The sequence below is a fragment of the Poecilia reticulata genome, linkage group LG11 (assembly GCF_000633615.1).
Source record: "Poecilia reticulata strain Guanapo linkage group LG11, Guppy_female_1.0+MT, whole genome shotgun sequence".
In the NCBI taxonomy this organism is placed as follows: Eukaryota; Metazoa; Chordata; class Actinopteri; order Cyprinodontiformes; family Poeciliidae; genus Poecilia; species Poecilia reticulata.
Window position 1 is genome coordinate 15510126 of NC_024341.1, and position 17753 is coordinate 15527878.

Sequence of the window (17753 nt, forward strand, 5' to 3'; positions counted from 1 at the left end):
TTATTTGAATAATAAAAAATGAAACAAATATTATATAAATTTCTTACACAGGGGAGCTGTTTTAAGAATGGACTTCTGTTAGAATATTTTAGAATGATATTTTTATGTAATTATGTGTGAACGTGCACCAAACTCAATAAAACAAAATGACAGCAGTGATATGAGAACTGTAGTTGATATAGCTCATCATCATCATCATCATCATCATCATCATCATCATCATCATCATCAGTTAAGTATTAAATAAGAAAACTAACTCATGAGTAAAAACCTCTATTATTCCAACTACGTCTACTGCCACCATTAACAACAACAATAATAATAATGATGGTAGCAACAATAGTTTTAATTAAAATGATATCATAAAAAAAATAAATAAAAAAAGCCCAACAAAATAACTAATACAACTTGCAATACCTCCACCTACACAACAACAACAATAATAATAATAATAATAATAATAATAATAATAATAATAATAATAATAATAATAATAAATAAATAAATACAGTAGGTGAGAATTATTTTTTTCCCTAACTTTTTCCTTCCACTCATCTTTCCACATGTCCTTCCGTGACCTCTCCTCCTTGTGGAGGGTTTCAGTGACTATATGCTAGGCTACTGTCAAATGATTAATCTGCCATTCTTTGGCCATAGCATTTTTGTATTAAAAATACTTTAATTGTTTTAAAGAAAAACGTATAGTCAGGTTTTTATTATGTCATAATCACAAAAAATGAACAAAAATAATTGGATGAACTTTTCACAGATTTTCTAATGCGCCTGGCTTCTCTCTAAATACAGCTCATTTAGTTAACTTTAGTTATCTATCATAAATGTTCGTTGCGCTTTGAGAATAATTGAAAATCTCTCTACAGCTGGTTCTGAGTCGGGCGGACTCGGTTCCTTTTGGAGGCGTTGCATGATTCCTGCTCACTATCTCCACCCTCAGGGGGAAGAGACTTCTCCGCGCACCGAGCAGGGTTTCTTCCCCCCCCCCCAGCTCCGAGCTCCGCCGTTAAATCTAAATTAGGTGTGACTGCAACGCTCAAAAGGCCAGTTCGGGCGTCAATTAATACCAAGATTCAACCTCTTCCTTTTATCGCAGCTTTTTTGGATTATGGGGACGTCGGTGTGTGCCAACTGCAGACGCTTGCCAAGATTAAACCATCATCCGGAGGTAGAAGAAAGGATCACGATTTAGAAAAACAAAACAAAAAAAAAAAACTAATATTACGTGCGTGAATGCGATTTTCTTTGAATTTTTCGGTGCGCGGTTTTTTTTTTTCTTTCTTTTTTTTCCTGTGAATATTCTCCGTATATTTGGACGCTTTTTCAGGGTTTTGGAGCGCGCGGCGAGCGGTAGCAGCAGCAGCAGCAGGGCTGTTTCCAGCTCAGAGTTATTGGCATACCCTGCAATCATCATCATCATCACCATCATCATCATCATCATCTGATTGATAACATTCATTTTAATACAACTGGCATGAGCAGCTGTTACAGTTTCCTGCCGTTTTTAAGCGCTAAGGTGTGTTGAGGAACGGTTGAACCAGTCTGCTGCTGCTGCTGCTGCTGTGTGACGAGGTTGTTTCCAGATACGGAGGGGCAGTTTGGAGTCTTGTGCGCCCAGATCAAACAATTAAGATGACAAAAAAGGGTGATTGTCTCCATTACCGAGCGAGCTGCGTTGGGATTGCGTTGCATTTCGTTGGGGGACAGAGAGCAGAGGAGGAGGAGGAGGAGAGGAAGGAGAAGCAGAGGAGAGCAGCTGAGCCGCCGCTGACGGGCAAGCTGTGGCTTCAGTGATGAACTGATCTGGAGGTGAAGGGATCCCAGTCACAGCCTCAGTTTCATTTCGTCCCCCGCCCCCTTTCCTCCTCCCTCAGGAGCCTTCAATCCTTTACAAAAAAACACCTCTGGACACTCTGCAGCACAGGTGAAGGCTGCAGTGGAAACCCAACGAATTGGCCTGATGATTGAAATACTTCAAGCTTTCAGAGACCATGCCTGGATCACCGTCTCTGTAATGCCTTCACAAACTGATTCCTTCAGCGCACCGAGAAGGAATTAAGCCTCGCAACGCTCCTATTACACCAAGTGCCCTGGAGACCCACCTGGATCCAGTCTGCACCCCCAGATGTTCTGATTTCTTCTCCAGAAAGTCCTGTATTTTTGGGTAAGCGCCAACAAACGTGGGTGTATTAAGGAAAAGAAAAAAGAAAAAAAGAAGTGGCAAGCAGTAATGCTTGCTGTGAAGTGTTTAGGGAGTGTTGAATTCAGCAGCTCTAAGGAAGGTGTTAAACCTTTCCAGCCTGTATGTGGACAGCGTAGGTAGATGGTCTCAGACTACAGGTTAATGCAGAAAAGAAACCGCCGAGAGCTGTACAGAAATGTCCAGCAGCTGCTTTTTCTTTCTGCATGACCTTTGCTTACAAAAATATTATTTTCTGTTGTTTATAAGTCTTCAGGCTGCAGCTTTTTATTTCAGAAGCCTCCTGTTGTTGATTAAACACATAAAACCCTACAGTATCACATGCAACATCAGCTCAAAACAGCTGACTGGTATAAGTTCTCATGTTTTTGTGTTGTTAAGGTAGGAGAATCTGTTGCTGCTTTAATGCCCATTAAGAAAATTTCAAATAAAGTACTTCTAACTTGTGATTTTACACTTTCACCAGAACAATAACATCATTTTGTTAGCGATATGCTTCGGAGAAATAAAAAATCTATATTTCATGGTTGACACAAATGGATTTATTTCTGTTTACATACATATTAGCGTTCATACTGCAGCACAGCTGAATGCCGCAGGGAGTTAGAAGAGTACATGGCGCTGTTCAAATGTAAAATTAATTTTAAGATAATTTCACCGTGACCGCTTACGCTAGCATTAGCATGCTAACAACAGTGCTAGCATGTCAGTGTGGGTTAATTTTTAGTGCATCTTATTTCTGTGACTCATGAAGCTCTGACTGACTTCGGGTCACAATTTCTGGACATGCTTCGTTTCATGAAAACGAAACGCCACTTTCTTTGGGAGTTCAGCTTTTGGCTCTGATCATTTTCTTTGTGCCTGATTTATGATTCACAGTTCTGCCATGTTTGTCGTTTTCCTCAGGTTTATTCACATAGTTCTACTTTTGTGGTCTGCTTATTTATTCTGGACTGTTCCTGTCATAATCTATTAGTGCTGCTGTTTTGTTTCCTTTTTGTGATTATTATTCTGGCTGTTTACTGTCATCACATCCATTTTGGGTTGGCTTACGTTGTTCATTCCTCTGTGTTTATTATTATTTAGAAGGATTTTGCAGTGTAAGTTTTCCTTTGTTTATTAATTTAATGTGCTATGTTCGCTTGCATGTTTTTATTTCTTAGATAAGTTTTTTAGGGGTAATTGTCTACTTGTCTACCTGGAAAATTCTCTGTTATGTTTGCATGTACTGTGATCTCCACATTCAAGTTTAAGTTCACTTTTTTTTTATTAAGCTATTTTACTTTTATGAAAAGGTTCAGTGCCACACCTGAGTGGCTGTCTATGCTTCGGCGTCATGCATTATGACGCGAAGGTTATCTTCTAGAGCAAAAACAGACGAGACATTTGGGAATTTCAACTGTTTTAGTTGAAACGGGATGATGTGATTATAGCTGCATCTTCATCTCTCGAAGACCTGGAGGGTGACCCAAAGAAATTGTCTCGAATTAAGTAGTTTAGCATATTATCTGCTCGACAATTTTACGGTTACAAACAAAGAACAAATGGGGGGAAAAAAGTCTAAATTGCTGGGAGCATAATAATTGTTAATTTGACAGACAGTTGCTTTGCTGTTATCAGGGATGAAAAGACCTTGAACTCAAGAACCATTGAGTTATTATTTACACAAGGACAAACACTACAATTATTTCTCATTAAAATTAAATATAACAGATTTTATCTCGGCAATATGTTTCTTTAAAAATGCTACATATTTTGTCCCCCATCTGCTTTCAATTGACAAGCAAAAAGTTTTGCTGATGGAAAACCCATCACTTTGAATTCACTTTGAATTACCATACCTGCTACTTAATGTGCTATCAGTCTTCATAGTAGGAAGCGTCTGAAAAAAGTAGATAAAGTCAGAACAGGCATCACTTAGCCGAAGCGGAAAGTCAACAAGCTAATGCCGACCCTGGTTTGCCATCGTCTTGTCATCAGTCGGCCCTTACCCGACTAAAGGAACGACGCAGAGAGGATGAAACCGAACAGTTCAGAATATATGAGACAAGTACAGTTTGCTGGAAACTAGCTAACCCAGGAACTAAACGTGCGCCCTCACACTGCGAACAACCGGTTCATCATTTGAAAAGTTGTGTGCACTCGACTTCCACCGTGTTAAAGTGCTGTTGTATTTTGTGCATAATGATAGCTGTTTACATATCTGATGTAATGCTACGGGCGTTCTTATTTCTTGATGCTTAAAGTTGGCTAATTAGCTTTCTCGGGGGGCTCCACTGACACCTGTAGGCCCCACAGGGGGCCTCCACCAGCTTTATAATTAGTGGAAAAGCTGACTCACACAAAACAACAAAATGTTGCTTTCAGGATTGTTTTAGTTGTCCAGCAGGAAGCTTGTTGTCAAAACACATCCTGGCAATACATAGGTGGTAAAATTTTTTACCATCGATTGTGAAAATGTTCAGCCAGAAAAGCTTCTTGCGATGGATATTGTTGCAGATATCCATTCAGTGAATTATTCAATCTCTGCTGTGACAGAGTTCCTCCATCTCAGCTGGGGTCAGATGTAGCTAATGTTTGGGTTTTCTGGATTGTGTTGCACTCAGTGGGCTTTCCCATCTTAACCCAGGAAAAAAAAACCCCAGAAGGAAAAAGTACTTTTGTTAATGAAACATCAGTAGTTTCACTTTTAATTTAATGGAACAAGATAACTCCTGATTGCTCTTACTCGTTCCCCCTCGCTGGGTTTCCTCCTCCTCTCCCTCGTGAAGCAGCTACCAGCATGCCTTGGTGTAGCGATTTTGTTGGCTGAGCTGTAATAAAAAAGGCATGAATCACCAACATCAATTAATTTCTCCCAATTCGCCGCAAACTGTTGAGAATCTGGACTGCTTGCTTCTCTGTCGCAGTTGTCATCTGAGAGTCTGACAGCCGGCAGAGCGCTGACTCTCCTCCAGCACCGAGTTTCCGTCATAATTCTCCCCTTCTTCAGCCATCGTCAGTGTAACGCATGGACGGAGCTTTATCGCTCTGCCAAGAACAGAAAGGATCTGTCAGTCTGCTTAAATTTCCTCTAAAAATAAAAGTGTAGGAACCTATTTGAACAAGTTTCTGTCCTGGAGTTTGCTCAAATTGTTTCCTCTTGCACTGAAGCTTTATCATACCTCCCATCAGCAGTTAAAAAAATAAAAATTGACCCCACAAAAAAAAAAAAACAACAAGATTTATTTTGCTGTCATATTTTTTGATTGAATAAAAAAGTAGCAAAACAATGTGATAAATTAATATTTTAATCGATATAAGCAAAAAAAAAAAAAGGTTTTTACTGTTATCAAACATTCATAGGCCAAGTTGAGGTGGAGAGTGAAGAATTTAAAGTTTTCGACTCACCTTTGACACTGAAACCTGAAAACCACTTTAGCAGAAGAAACCTTACTTTGACCTGAGTCTTGTTGTATCGCCTTTCAACAGTCCAGATGCAACATCTTGACCTGTGATTCTGACGTCTGATTCTCAGCCTGCGTGATGGAGAAACAAATCTCACTGCAGCTGTTTGAACTGACCTAATGTTGGTGGCTCTTTGTCCGCCCCAGGCTGCTGGATGTTGGAGCTATTTTCCATTTTGAGTCGCTTGGGAGTTTAGGAACTTCACCCAGAAAAACAGATGAAATTATCAAAGCTTTCCTTACAGATAAAACATTTATGCCTGTTTAATTAGGTTTTGGCCTGGCTCGGTTTGGCTGGCAGCGTCTTTCTGCTTGCGTTTCTCTCTGATTGACTCTGAGAAGTCGGCTACATCTTCCGCAGAGAAGGAGTCATCATGAGGGTGTTGAGAGCCAATCAGAGTGGACTTTGGAGAATTTGTGGCCATTTTTTCCACTTTTCCACCAACAAGGAATATAATCTGTTACTTCCTCAGTTACATTCCTTGGACAAGAGCGGGAAGCAAAAATGTAAACAATCTCTTATTGTAGATAAAAAAAGGCTTAGCTAAAGCTAATTCACATGCAAGGTTTTCAACATATAATCATTATATCGGGTTTACCATGTTAGTCATGTCAAGTGGCGACTCTAATCATGGATCGTTTTAAAAAGTGTTACATTCAGACAAGCCTCTTTGAGCACAACACTTCTGAATCATTTCTAAAGTCATACATTGAATGTTCAGGACAGCATCGGGGTGTGATAAGAGGTTGTTCCAGCTAAATGTAAGCCCATATTGTATAGATCTAGTTGTGCACAGATAAATGTGTGCAAAAGGTAAAATCTGGTGTGATCGTAAACATTACAATGTAGATTTCTGTCCGAACATTGCGTCTGCGCCTGCTTTTCCACCGTTTCCTTGGACAATGTTCACCTCTCGGAAACTAGACCTGAGCTACAAAAACAAACAAAAAAGTGTTTATTGAGTTTAAATAAAAGCTTCTCGGTTGCGATGCAGGTGTTTGCATTGCGTCATCAAAGTAAGTAGACTTTTAAAGATACAGTACGTTATGATCAAAATGAATATTCAGACATTTAAAAAGAATGACAAAGCACGAGCAAAATAATAAAAAAAAATGTTTTCCACTTAAGCACAATCCGATTCTCTGACTGCCCACATGGTCACTACAGTCCGTCAGGTTCTCATTTTTTGATTTAAGTGTGTACCAAAAAAAAATTAGAATTTTAATAACCCAAGCAATAAAAAACGGATTATTTCATCTATTTGTGCCAGTTTTCCTAAAGTATCTCACAGGAGCTTCAACGTTTTGCTAATGTACTTCAGTTTTTAAATATTAGGTTCGCAAAGTCTTGATAAAAGATGATGGGGACACTTTAAATCAAAATTTCTCCCAAATATTTTTCCCAAAGATCTTCTGGTGCATGTCTTGTAAGATTTATTTATTTATTTTTCTCTCTCTGTTTTCCTCTTTCATGGTGTTAATGTGTGCAACAAAATAAGATGATTTTGAATGTTTTACTAACAAAAAGTGCATTCTGTGGAAGGAACAACTTAGGACAGCATCACACATCTTCTTTTTGTAATATAAAAAAAAAATATGTCTATATATCACCCATAATGAGATACATGTGCATCTTCATGGAAACAGAGCCATCTTAAAGAGATTTCATTTTGTCTTTCAGCAAAGAGTGACAGCATTGCTTCTCTTAGGGCCCTGATGTATTCCCACAAAGCTTGGCATTTAGACCTGTTGATGATAACAGTCCAAATGGTCCATTTTATTTTGGGTCTGGAGAACTTTCTGTCCATGTCCTTCTAAAAAGACAGAAGAATAAAGAAACAAATCTCCCATGACGGAAATCTTTTTCAAAATGGTCCAGCGCTGACATGACCTGCACCTTTCTGCGTTTTCTTTGTGATTTTTAAATAGTTGTCGGCCAATTTTAAAGGGCTTTGCTGTTGTGTAGGTTTGTTCTGACTGCAGTATGGTATTCAATACAACAGTATGGTATTCAATACAACAGTATGGTATTCAATACAACAGTATGGTATTCAATACAACTTTAAATAACATAAAATAAGTAATACAATGTTAATGATAACTAGTAAGCCTTATTTTCATCCACAAAATGCTGAACTCGGTGGAGATTTGTTAGAATTTATGGATTAATAATCACACTTTCAAGATATTGATCCAAATCTCAATTGGATGTTAGGAAACCTGAACTACTTTACACTGATATCTGTGAGAATTTCACCAGTGAAACGTTCTCACCTAAAAGCTGGAAAGCTATTCAGAGACTTCTGGTCAAATAAAATGATTTCACTCGGTGCTGTTTAAAGATCCAAAGTCTTCTGCGTTTTGCAGAAACGCTCCAGACACAAGAAATATTCAACATCTAACAAATTGATCATGGTTTTGGATTTCTCAGAAGGCAAAGAGAAGAATATTGAATTTTAATGAGCTGTTTTTAAAGCAAACATCACATCGGATATAAGAGCGTTTTCCCGCACCTGCTAACATGACTAGAAGGGAATCTCAAAACGCTGATGTGTCTGTAGGAATGCTTATCAATTAATCATGGTAGCAGCTTGTGGTTGAGCAGCGTGGTGACATTTAGTTTGGAAAGGGCAACTATAAAAGGCTGCATGTAGAAAAACCTCCATGAAAACCACAATGTTTCAGAGCGCAATCAGGACTGATTATACCTCTAACACGCCATTTCCTTCAACTCACTCAGATAAACATCGGCTTTTCTGTGAGGAACTTACTGCTCACTAGAAAAACAAATTGCAAATTGCAAAAATTAACATTTTCATATTTTGTTATTTTGCAATCACAAACTTCGATGTAATTAGAAAATTGTATGTGAGAGAACGCAAAGTAGTGCGTAACAAAGAAGAGGAAAGAAAATAAAAACAATGCACTGGAGATTTAAATAAGTTTGGTTTACGGCTGCACACTTTTTTAGTTTTTCTAATTTCTGTTTAGATGTTTTTGAGTAAAATAAGCGCTCTAAAATTCACTCAGCTTGATTTGCCCAATTACAAATAGTCAAACAAAAAAACTTATGCCTTAAAAAGAAGAGAAGTGTAATTAATGTTTAATCTAAGGACGTGTTCAGAACCTTGATTTACATACGTTTTGCTTCTCCAACTCCAGCCACTCAAAGCTACTATTTTTCTACTTTTACATGCATCCCTGTTCCAACATCTGAATAAAATGAATGAGTGATTATCAGGTCTGTAAATCAGACACTTGATTCAGGTGTGTTTTTGAGCAGGAACGCATCAAAAAGTTGCAGGAATGTGACTGAAGTCGGAGATCCCTGGAGGCTCCAGTGAAGATGTGTCTCTGCTTTAACACACTCGAATCTAATAATGGAGTCATTAGCAGGACTGTGTTAAACTTGATTGGATGCTGAAGAGGTAATCAGACATTCAGCTTGGTGTGTTGAAATGAGGGCCGGTATCCTGCAACCATCGATGATGAGTCTGACACCCTCTGAGGTGATCGACTCCGGTCAGAAATATGTGTTGGAACCCCCCCCCCCCCAAAAAAAAACCACACATACTGGTGACGCTGATATAAAAAGTGTTGTTTTTATTTCACACGTATACCTGATTTTATTGTTTTTACTTTTTATTGTTTTACTTGATGGTAGCCGTTTGGCTTTTTAATAATCGCCCCCGTCTCCGAACATATAAGTTAGAACGGCTCTGAGTCTTTTGGATTTATAGGTTGGAAAATAAAGGTTTTCCAACCTTTATTATTTCAGAGCTAACTTTTATAAATTCAATTATGGTATAATTTTGTCAAACTGGTATTTTTTTCACCTCACTGCTTGCTGGGTTTTCTCTCCCTTTGTGTGCATTACAAAGTATTCACTCCCTTGAATATTTTCCCCTTTTGTTGCTGCATATCAATCAACAAAATTTGGTTTTGACAAAAAAAAGAGTGAAAACTGATTTCTACAAAATAATTAAAAATATTGAACATAAAATAGATAATTGCATAAATATTCACCTCCATATTTACTGTATCTTCCTTTGGATGCAGCTACAGCGTCTATGTGTGGATAAGTCTCAGTCAGGTTTGCATTTCTGGTCGTAATTCTCCTCAATTTCTCCTTGTAAATCTTTCCAAGCTCTGTCAGGTTTTGTAGGGATTGGCTGTGTGAACTGTGCTTGTCAGGCCCAGCCACAAATTCTCTATCAAATTGAGGTCTGAGCTTTGACTGGGCCACTCTAGTACTTCCATCTTGTTGTCTTTAACCCAGTGCAGCTTCAGCTGGATGCTTTGGCTCATTGTCTTGCTGGAAAATAAAAGTTCTCTGAAGCAAATTATCTTCCAGGATTTCCCTGTGTTTTGCATTTGTTTTATTTTCTACCTTTTCAAGCCTTCTGAGAAGCGTCTCTGCATCATGATGCTGCCACCACTATGCTCCACTGTTGTAATGATTAAGATCACATGACACACACTCGCTATACTCAGATGATCTTCATTCTACTCATTGTGAGACTACAAACACCACTTGGCTGGACCTCAGTTGAAATTGGTCACTTTAAAGGAGATAAATGTTTATTCAATTATGTTTGTCGTTATTTTTTAAAAGAAACCAGTTTTCATTTTGACACTAAACTTTTTTTTTTGTCTGAATACCTTTCGTAAACACTGTCAATGCGCACGCAGCCATAACTGAGCTGCTGTAAATCTGGAAACTGTTGCACGGCTTAAAAGTAACTTCCAAGATTAAATGACTTTACAGATTCAACTGAAACTGCTCCGTCAAAATCTATTCATTGCCCAGGATCCACAAAGAAATGCATTTTGTGAATGTCTGGACTACAGCCAAGCAGCTGGTGACCTTTGACCCAGACCAGTTCATTGTAGCTTTCAGCTATCATCTCCACACTCAAATCTTTTACAGCTTCCTGTCAACTCTGACCCCACAGCATGATGCTGCCACCGCCACCACGTCTCATAATGTGGATGATGTGATCAGTGACGTGTGGTTTCAGTTTCCATGGAGGCCAAAAAGTTAAATCATGTAACGAGAGCATCTTCCACCACTTGAGGATTTCTCATTACTTTCTCTCAGAAGTTGCTTTGTTTACAAGTTTAATCTTGACTTGCCTGCTGCGTTCCTCGGTTCCCATAAAACTGTTTGTTTACTAGTGCTTTGTATGTATTATCGTATTTATTATTATTATTATTATTATTATTATTATTATTATTATTATTATTATTATTATTATTATTATTATTATTTAGGGGTATCAAACTAAAGGGGAGTGAAAACAAATGAACATTTTAGAAGTATGAAAACATTTATCATATCCTCCCACCTCATTACTACACACCACTTTGATTTTTTTGATAGCGTTCCATTAAGACACATTGAAGTTTGTGACAACAACCAAATCTGCCAAGGTTCAAAAGTGCATTTAAAAAAAAATATATATATATTTTCGCATTTCATGTTATTAATTTATTTATTCCATCTCTGTGACTGTTGAGGTTGTTGGTTCATTAAAACTGAAAGTGCGAACTCTACTTGTGTCTGTGCCATATAGCTGCATGGACACTTCTTCAAAGACGTGGCTGCCGCATCAGGGTCAGTTTGGCTTGGTTGGTCAAGCGGAGGTTTGCTGTGGTGGACCGGGAGTTTTGACGCCAAGTGAGTCAGTCCAGACACGAACCCGTCTGCTTCTCTGCTCCTGTCAGCTTTGTGTCGTTGCCCAGCCTTGTCCTCCAGTCCGTGCCTTGTGGTCCGCTGAGGTTTTTCTTTTTCTTTCTTTCTCTGTTATCTGTGTTTTTATATGTATTCGCAAGGCTGCTGTTTGCTCTGTTTTCAGTGGTGAAAGGTTTTTAATGCCCGTCTGACTTCTGCTTTTCATGTCATGACTTTTCAATCCTATTTTCTTCAGGAAAAAAATGCCTTTGTGTATTGAAGTTTTTCTTTAATACCCTTTTCCCTGTATCCTCCACTGGAGCATCACGTTTCCTCTGAGCCCCACATCGACAGACTCCTTCTGTTTTATGTTACCATCCTCTGGGTTAGATAGTGCCATTCTCTTTTTACACTCTCTTTGATAGACTCCCAAGTCTTCCTTCTCCTTTCCGTGGATTCAAACGTCGTCTTCAGTTGGCTCCAGGACAGTCGACGCAGCGCATAAACCTGTTGTTTTTTAATATCAAAGCATTAAAAATACCAGTTAAAAAATGAAAGGCAGAAACAAACTAGAGACTGTTTGCTTGCTTCCAGCTGCTCTGGGAATTTACCTTGTTTGAGCTGCATTTCAGTGATGTAATACAGCAGGATGGATGTCAGGAGCCTCTTAACTCATACCAGAGTTTAGGAATCTTAATGCCGGTGGTGCCACCTAGGGGACGGGGCAACAACAAACAACACAATGCTTGCAGTCAGAAAGAATAAACGGCATTAAAAACATACTGAGTTACTTAAAATAAGACTTTATTTTCTGGGTGTTCACTTCATCCTTTCTGTCTCTCTCTGCTCCCCATGTTTCACACTGTGATTTGCAAGCTAATGTTAGCATAGCTACTATTACTACTTAATAAAACCTTCAACGTTTTATTGTACTGCAATGATGGTTGAGGAGGAGAGCGGTGTAAAACTCGCCTTGACCTTTCACTTTTCAGACAAAAGTTATATGATGGAACAAAATATTTATTTAAAACAGATCAGCAAGAAATTCTAATGATTTACTAAAAGCATTACACATTCATGGGTTAAAGAGAGAAGTTTTGAAGTGTTGCACAATTGATTGGTTTATTATTTTATGTCTTATCCATTTCTTTATCCACTTTTTAACGCTCATCTCTGTGCAACAGCATAACAAGACCTCCGTCGATCTGTTGCTGCTTGTAGCTTTGAGGTTCCTCCTCCTCCCGTATCTGGTCGTCCCCTCGGTACGTCTGTAGAGTCACGCCTGCTTAACTCCACTTATTTCATTTGGATCCATCCATTCACAAGCACAGTAATGACGCTGCTAAATACATTAGCAGAAATGAAGGTAGTTTGATGGAGAGCAGTGCACACGCTAGCAAACGTGTTCCTATGGCAACGAGGCCACACTCCCCTTTGGCTGGAGCTCACTCACACACGCACGCACAGGCACACACACACACACACACGCACACACACGCACGCACACACACACACACACACACACACACACACACACACACACACACACACACACACACACACACAAGCATAGAAACAGGCAGGAGGAAGACAGGAATGCTGAAAAAACGCACGATAGAAAACGAGTTCTGCTTATTTATTTAGGCTGCTGAGCATTTTCACCGGAGCTCTCGCTCAGGAAATGCTGGTCACAAAACGCTGCAAGTCCAAACTTTTTTTTTTTTGTGTGTGTGTGTGTTTGTGAGCTTAGCCGGTTTTCTCAAAAAGCTTGTCAGGATTCAGACTGATTGCAGGTTTTATTTTTTTTCTTTCTGTGGATCTCTCCCGCCCACAGTGCTCCCTCTTCCTGAACCCCTCCACCCACCACTTCTTTTAAATCCCTCTGCTCTGCCTCTTCTGTGCAGTGTGCATTTACCTCGTTACAGTGATGTTTCTAAACATAGCGCCGGAGTGGCTCTGACTACAGCCAGAGGTGGAGCTTTTTTTATTTATTTATATAAATATAATCGTCCAACTTACTTTCTTTAAAAATCACAGTGTTGATGTACAGCACGCTCCATGCTGTCAGGATTATGTTCTCTTTTGGCACTAGAGTAGCATTCGGTTTTCTCCCTGGTTCGAGCATCGAGTTAGGATCATTGACCAATCCTACTTTCACAATCTCTTTTGATTTTTTTTTTTTAGAATATTGTGTCCTTTATTATGCTCATCTTATCTTGTAAGTTTTCTACCAGACTTAAACACTGTCTGACCTTTAAAAATTTTTTTTATTATTTCATAGTGAACCACTTTTGTTTGGCATCCTTATTCTGCTAAAGAAAATAGTGATCTATTTTCCATTTGCTGCTAAAATCCATCAAAATCTCATGGTATTTCAAAGAGTTGATGATCCCTTGAAAGTATATTTGACAGTTTTATGTTTTACCTCATCACACTACTGCACTTCTGTGTTTTGTTTTGGAAGACGGTTATCACAAAACTGGACAGTTCAAGATGTTTTCACACCCTTGTTGACTTCTTCACATTAGGGGTTTGTTACCCTTTGAGTTTTTTTTTTGTTTTAGAATCTAAAAGGCTCTACAAGATGCAATCCCTTCACGTTTCTTCCTCTACACGTCTGCGGCACGTTTGGCATCCACGATTTCAGTCTGTGTTTTGTAAGTCGCAGCTCATACTAAAACCCCATGGAGTGTTGCTGCCGGCCTGTCAAAGAGCCACTAAGTGGTTGCCAGGCGGTTTTCCTCCCGTCAGTCATGCCGATAGTTTGGACAGCTCTATTCATGATGCAGTTTTAACTCTCAGCACATTTGACCTATTTGGTGGTTTCAAATTGTAAATATTGCTGAGTTTAATATGGAGAATAGCCACTTTAGTCTGAGTTATTCAAGATTGGAGTTCAGGATAAAAAAATTAAAAAAAATCCCACACAAGTGGAAAAACACTTTTATTCTTTGTTTTTCGTCCAAACTTTGTGGTGTCTCTTCTGAAACTTCTGCCCCAGAAGTGGATGTATAACACTTTTTACTCTGCTTAAGCACATTTATTTGGATACCTGCAGTGACTACCCACTCAAACTGAGACATAACACCAAGCTGTCACTTTGAATGGGCCAACTTGGTCTAAAAATATGGCTTGCAGCGAGCCATTCAGATTCGAAACGGCTCAGTTCTGACAGGTAATCCAGATGTAACCCGTTTAGAAACAGGAGCTTCAAATCATTACTAGTCTTCACACAAAGTAAGTTAACAAACTGCGTCCAGGTGTGTGCAGGTGTTTTCCTGCCGTTGCTATTTTCAGTGGTCATTAAATAAAGAGTAGAAAATAAATAAAATGGTATTTATTTGACGTGTCAGCTTTCTGAATGTAGTTCAAAGCAGGATTAAGACTCACTCATTGTACATTTATTCAAACCTGCTCAAGCCGTTGCAAATAGTTACACATGAAGTATTTTAGAGGATAATTACTATATTAGTTATCGAGAACCTAATATTGAGTAGAGCTGTTCAGGTAAAATCCATAACAGTAGAATATAATTACAAAGCATTTAAAAAAACAATCTCTACAGTGATTTTCATCACGTTATTTGACCTCTTTTCAAATCTAAAGCTTCGGCATGTTTAGCTTGAATCTCAGGTTTGAATTAATTATCACAAAATCTATCTCGGCTTCATTTTTGTTTAATAAATAATCACAGCGTAAGACATGTGGTTTGTTTTTTCTACCCCTGAGTTTAGATTTAAATTGCTTTACAACCTTGAAAAACCTGGATCATTTAAACTGAAGAACACCAAAATAAGTATAGGTTGTTTTTATACCATGAAAGTTTGGAAAACACTGAAATCCTAAACGGAAAACTTATTGACATTGTAGTTCAGATGAGCTTTTAAATTTATTATCCTTATATCTTCAGAGGATTAAATAAATGATTAATTAACTCGTATACCAGAGATGTGATTATTGTGGTAACTAAAGGACAAAGATTAGTTTTGATAACAAACAAAAAGTCTTAATAGTTCTTTCTTTCAGATTTTATTCTGCTTTTGGCTTCTGTTTTTCATCTTTGATTCTCACAAACTCCTCTTTTGACCTTACGTGGCTGGCTGATATTTAACTTTTGAGATACCTTTGCTACAAATAAGCTCATGTAACCTAAGAAAACACAAATACAAAGGTACTTCCATTTTTGTTACAGAAGCTGTTTATTGCAAAGACTTTATATTTAAAGAATTGACATTGCTCACTTTTCATCTCTTGATCCACTACAAAGGATTCTTTTGGGCGAACGGACTGTATCGCCTTTTGTTAGATCTGGTCTAAATGGCAACGTCCTGCATTGTCCGATTTCAGTTTCTCAACATTAAATTTAGGGGTTTCACAGTTTATTTTCGTCATAAAATGCTGAATCATTTTGGCAATAACCTAGCAGTGACAGTCACACACCTGCATTGATTTTAACACCTCATAGTGTTGACTGATTTCAGGTTTAACAGGTTTTTTTTCGAGCTCTTCCAACTCTTTTCATCAGACTTTTTATTTTTTATTTTTTATTTTTTTATTTTTTTACGTAACTGGTGGCAAGATTCTGGCTTGGAGAGAAATATGAAGCTGTTGTGCAGCACTTATCTGCAGAAACTGTGAAATGGATTTGATAAATAAGTGATCTATGTGCTGTCTAATTTTAGCTAGGCCATTAGCAAATTTATTATGTTAGGAGACTGAAGTAATGGTTATCTTGCCACATGCTGGTGTTTCTGAAATTTGCTTGACAGTATAGTCTAAACTGGAGCGAAATAATTTGTGTTTATAAGTATTATAAGGATATTACTTGCATTGTGAGTGTAATTGGGTAGGGGGTGTACAGCTGACTTTGTGCTGGAGATCTAGGAAGTTAATTTAAATTTTGATGCCACATTTTTCTGTTTTTATTATTAAAATTGTCTGACCATCTTCAGACAAAACTTCAATGCTCTCTACACCATTTATGATTTTTCTAAATTTTTTTTACTAGTTATTTACTGAATTACTTATAAAACAAGGCTAACCTCTGCCATACCAGTGATATTACGCATTCAGCATGGCGAGGGGAGTAAATCTTCACCAGTGCAGACCGAGTGTCTGCATAAAGTTGAATGAGATTAAATCATTTCTTTGGGTCATTACAAGTCACTTAAAGCTACTGATACAACAATAAACAAACAGTGTGTTAGTGATATAAGTATTTTTAAATCTGGTTTGGGTTTAGCTGCAAAATCTCTCTCTGAAATGTTACCCTCTGCTCTTTTGTTGCAGTCTGTTGTTCACATACAAGTGTAAGTCTGTATTATAGAGCTTAAGAGAAGCACAATTCACCTCGCAGCATCTCAGGCCAGCTCAAATGGGCAACAGCAGGTAACAGAATCACAAAGAGAAAGATGTATAATATTTGCGCTATTTTAAAGCAACGTATTAATACTTATAATTGCAATGAACTACATTTCAGTCTATTCGCGGATAAGAAATGGGTACGGAGAACGCGTGTTCAACCGTGGTCTCCAGTAGGCGTTTAGCTCCCAGAGGAAAATTTGTCAAACATCCAAGAGGTGGGTGTTGCTGGCAAATCTCATCAAAAACAAACAGAAAATCCAACATAATTTATCAGAAATTAGAAAAAACCTCAAGATTGGTGCAAACTCAGCATCTGGCTAAGATATGTGGGAGTCACAGCCAACTACATGTGGGCAGTTTTAGTAGGCGTCAGTCACAATGTAGTTAGAAAACCACTCATGTGACTTCTGTGCCTCGAGAGAACGTTAGTTGTCTCAATTATTCATGGTTTGCCTTGTTGTTTATTGTTTTTGTCTCGGTTCATTAATTCTGAGAGAACATTGTGCAGTGTATACGATTCCAAAACTAAAGAGTGAAAAAAGCAAAGTTGTGCATCTGTCAACACTGTGATTCATAATAGCCAGCAACATATAAATATTTGTAATGGAACCTAATGACAAAATCCGTAGCAGATGCTGAAATCAAACAGTTTTCCTCATACAAAGAAATCAAAACAAAATAGCTTCTAAATCAGGTTTTGTGTGACACAGAACTGAATGTAATTTATTCTACAGCAAAGCCTCTTTTGTTGTTCACTGATCTTTATTTATTATTTTCATAGATTTTCAATTGAATTCAAGACACATTATTTACTGGGAGGGTCCAGCAGTTTTATTCTCTGAAATCAAAGTTTATATTTGGCTTTTGGATGCTTATCAGGAATGTCCCTGTACAATTTTCTTTTCATCCTTCCTTTAATTAGATGAACTCTGTCACTGCGGATCAGTGGAGAAAGTATTTGTCACGTAATCTAAATGTTGTTTTAGTTCCAGCTTCCTGTCACATAGCATTGTGCCTTTGGGCACTCCAAGTTGCAAACCAAGCTTTGCATCATATA

At 38.1% G+C, this 17753-nt stretch overlaps 1 protein-coding gene across 4 annotated transcripts in view; it reads left to right on the plus strand.

Annotated features, from left to right (window-relative positions):
* The first annotated feature begins 938 nt into the window (after nt 1-938).
* LOC103472458 (ras/Rap GTPase-activating protein SynGAP-like) overlaps nt 939-17753 on the plus strand; it is a 57091-nt gene continuing 40276 nt past the window's right edge. For 3 of the 4 annotated variants that reach the window (XM_008422106.2, XM_008422108.2, XM_008422107.2), the window contains exons 1-2: nt 939-2176; nt 11235-11338. In XM_008422106.2, coding sequence (XP_008420328.1) covers nt 11239-11338 — 100 coding nt within the window. In that variant the 5' untranslated portion in view covers nt 939-2176; nt 11235-11238. The remainder of the gene's footprint in view (nt 2177-11234; nt 11339-17753) is intronic. The other variant, XM_008422109.2, reaches the window with a different exon arrangement.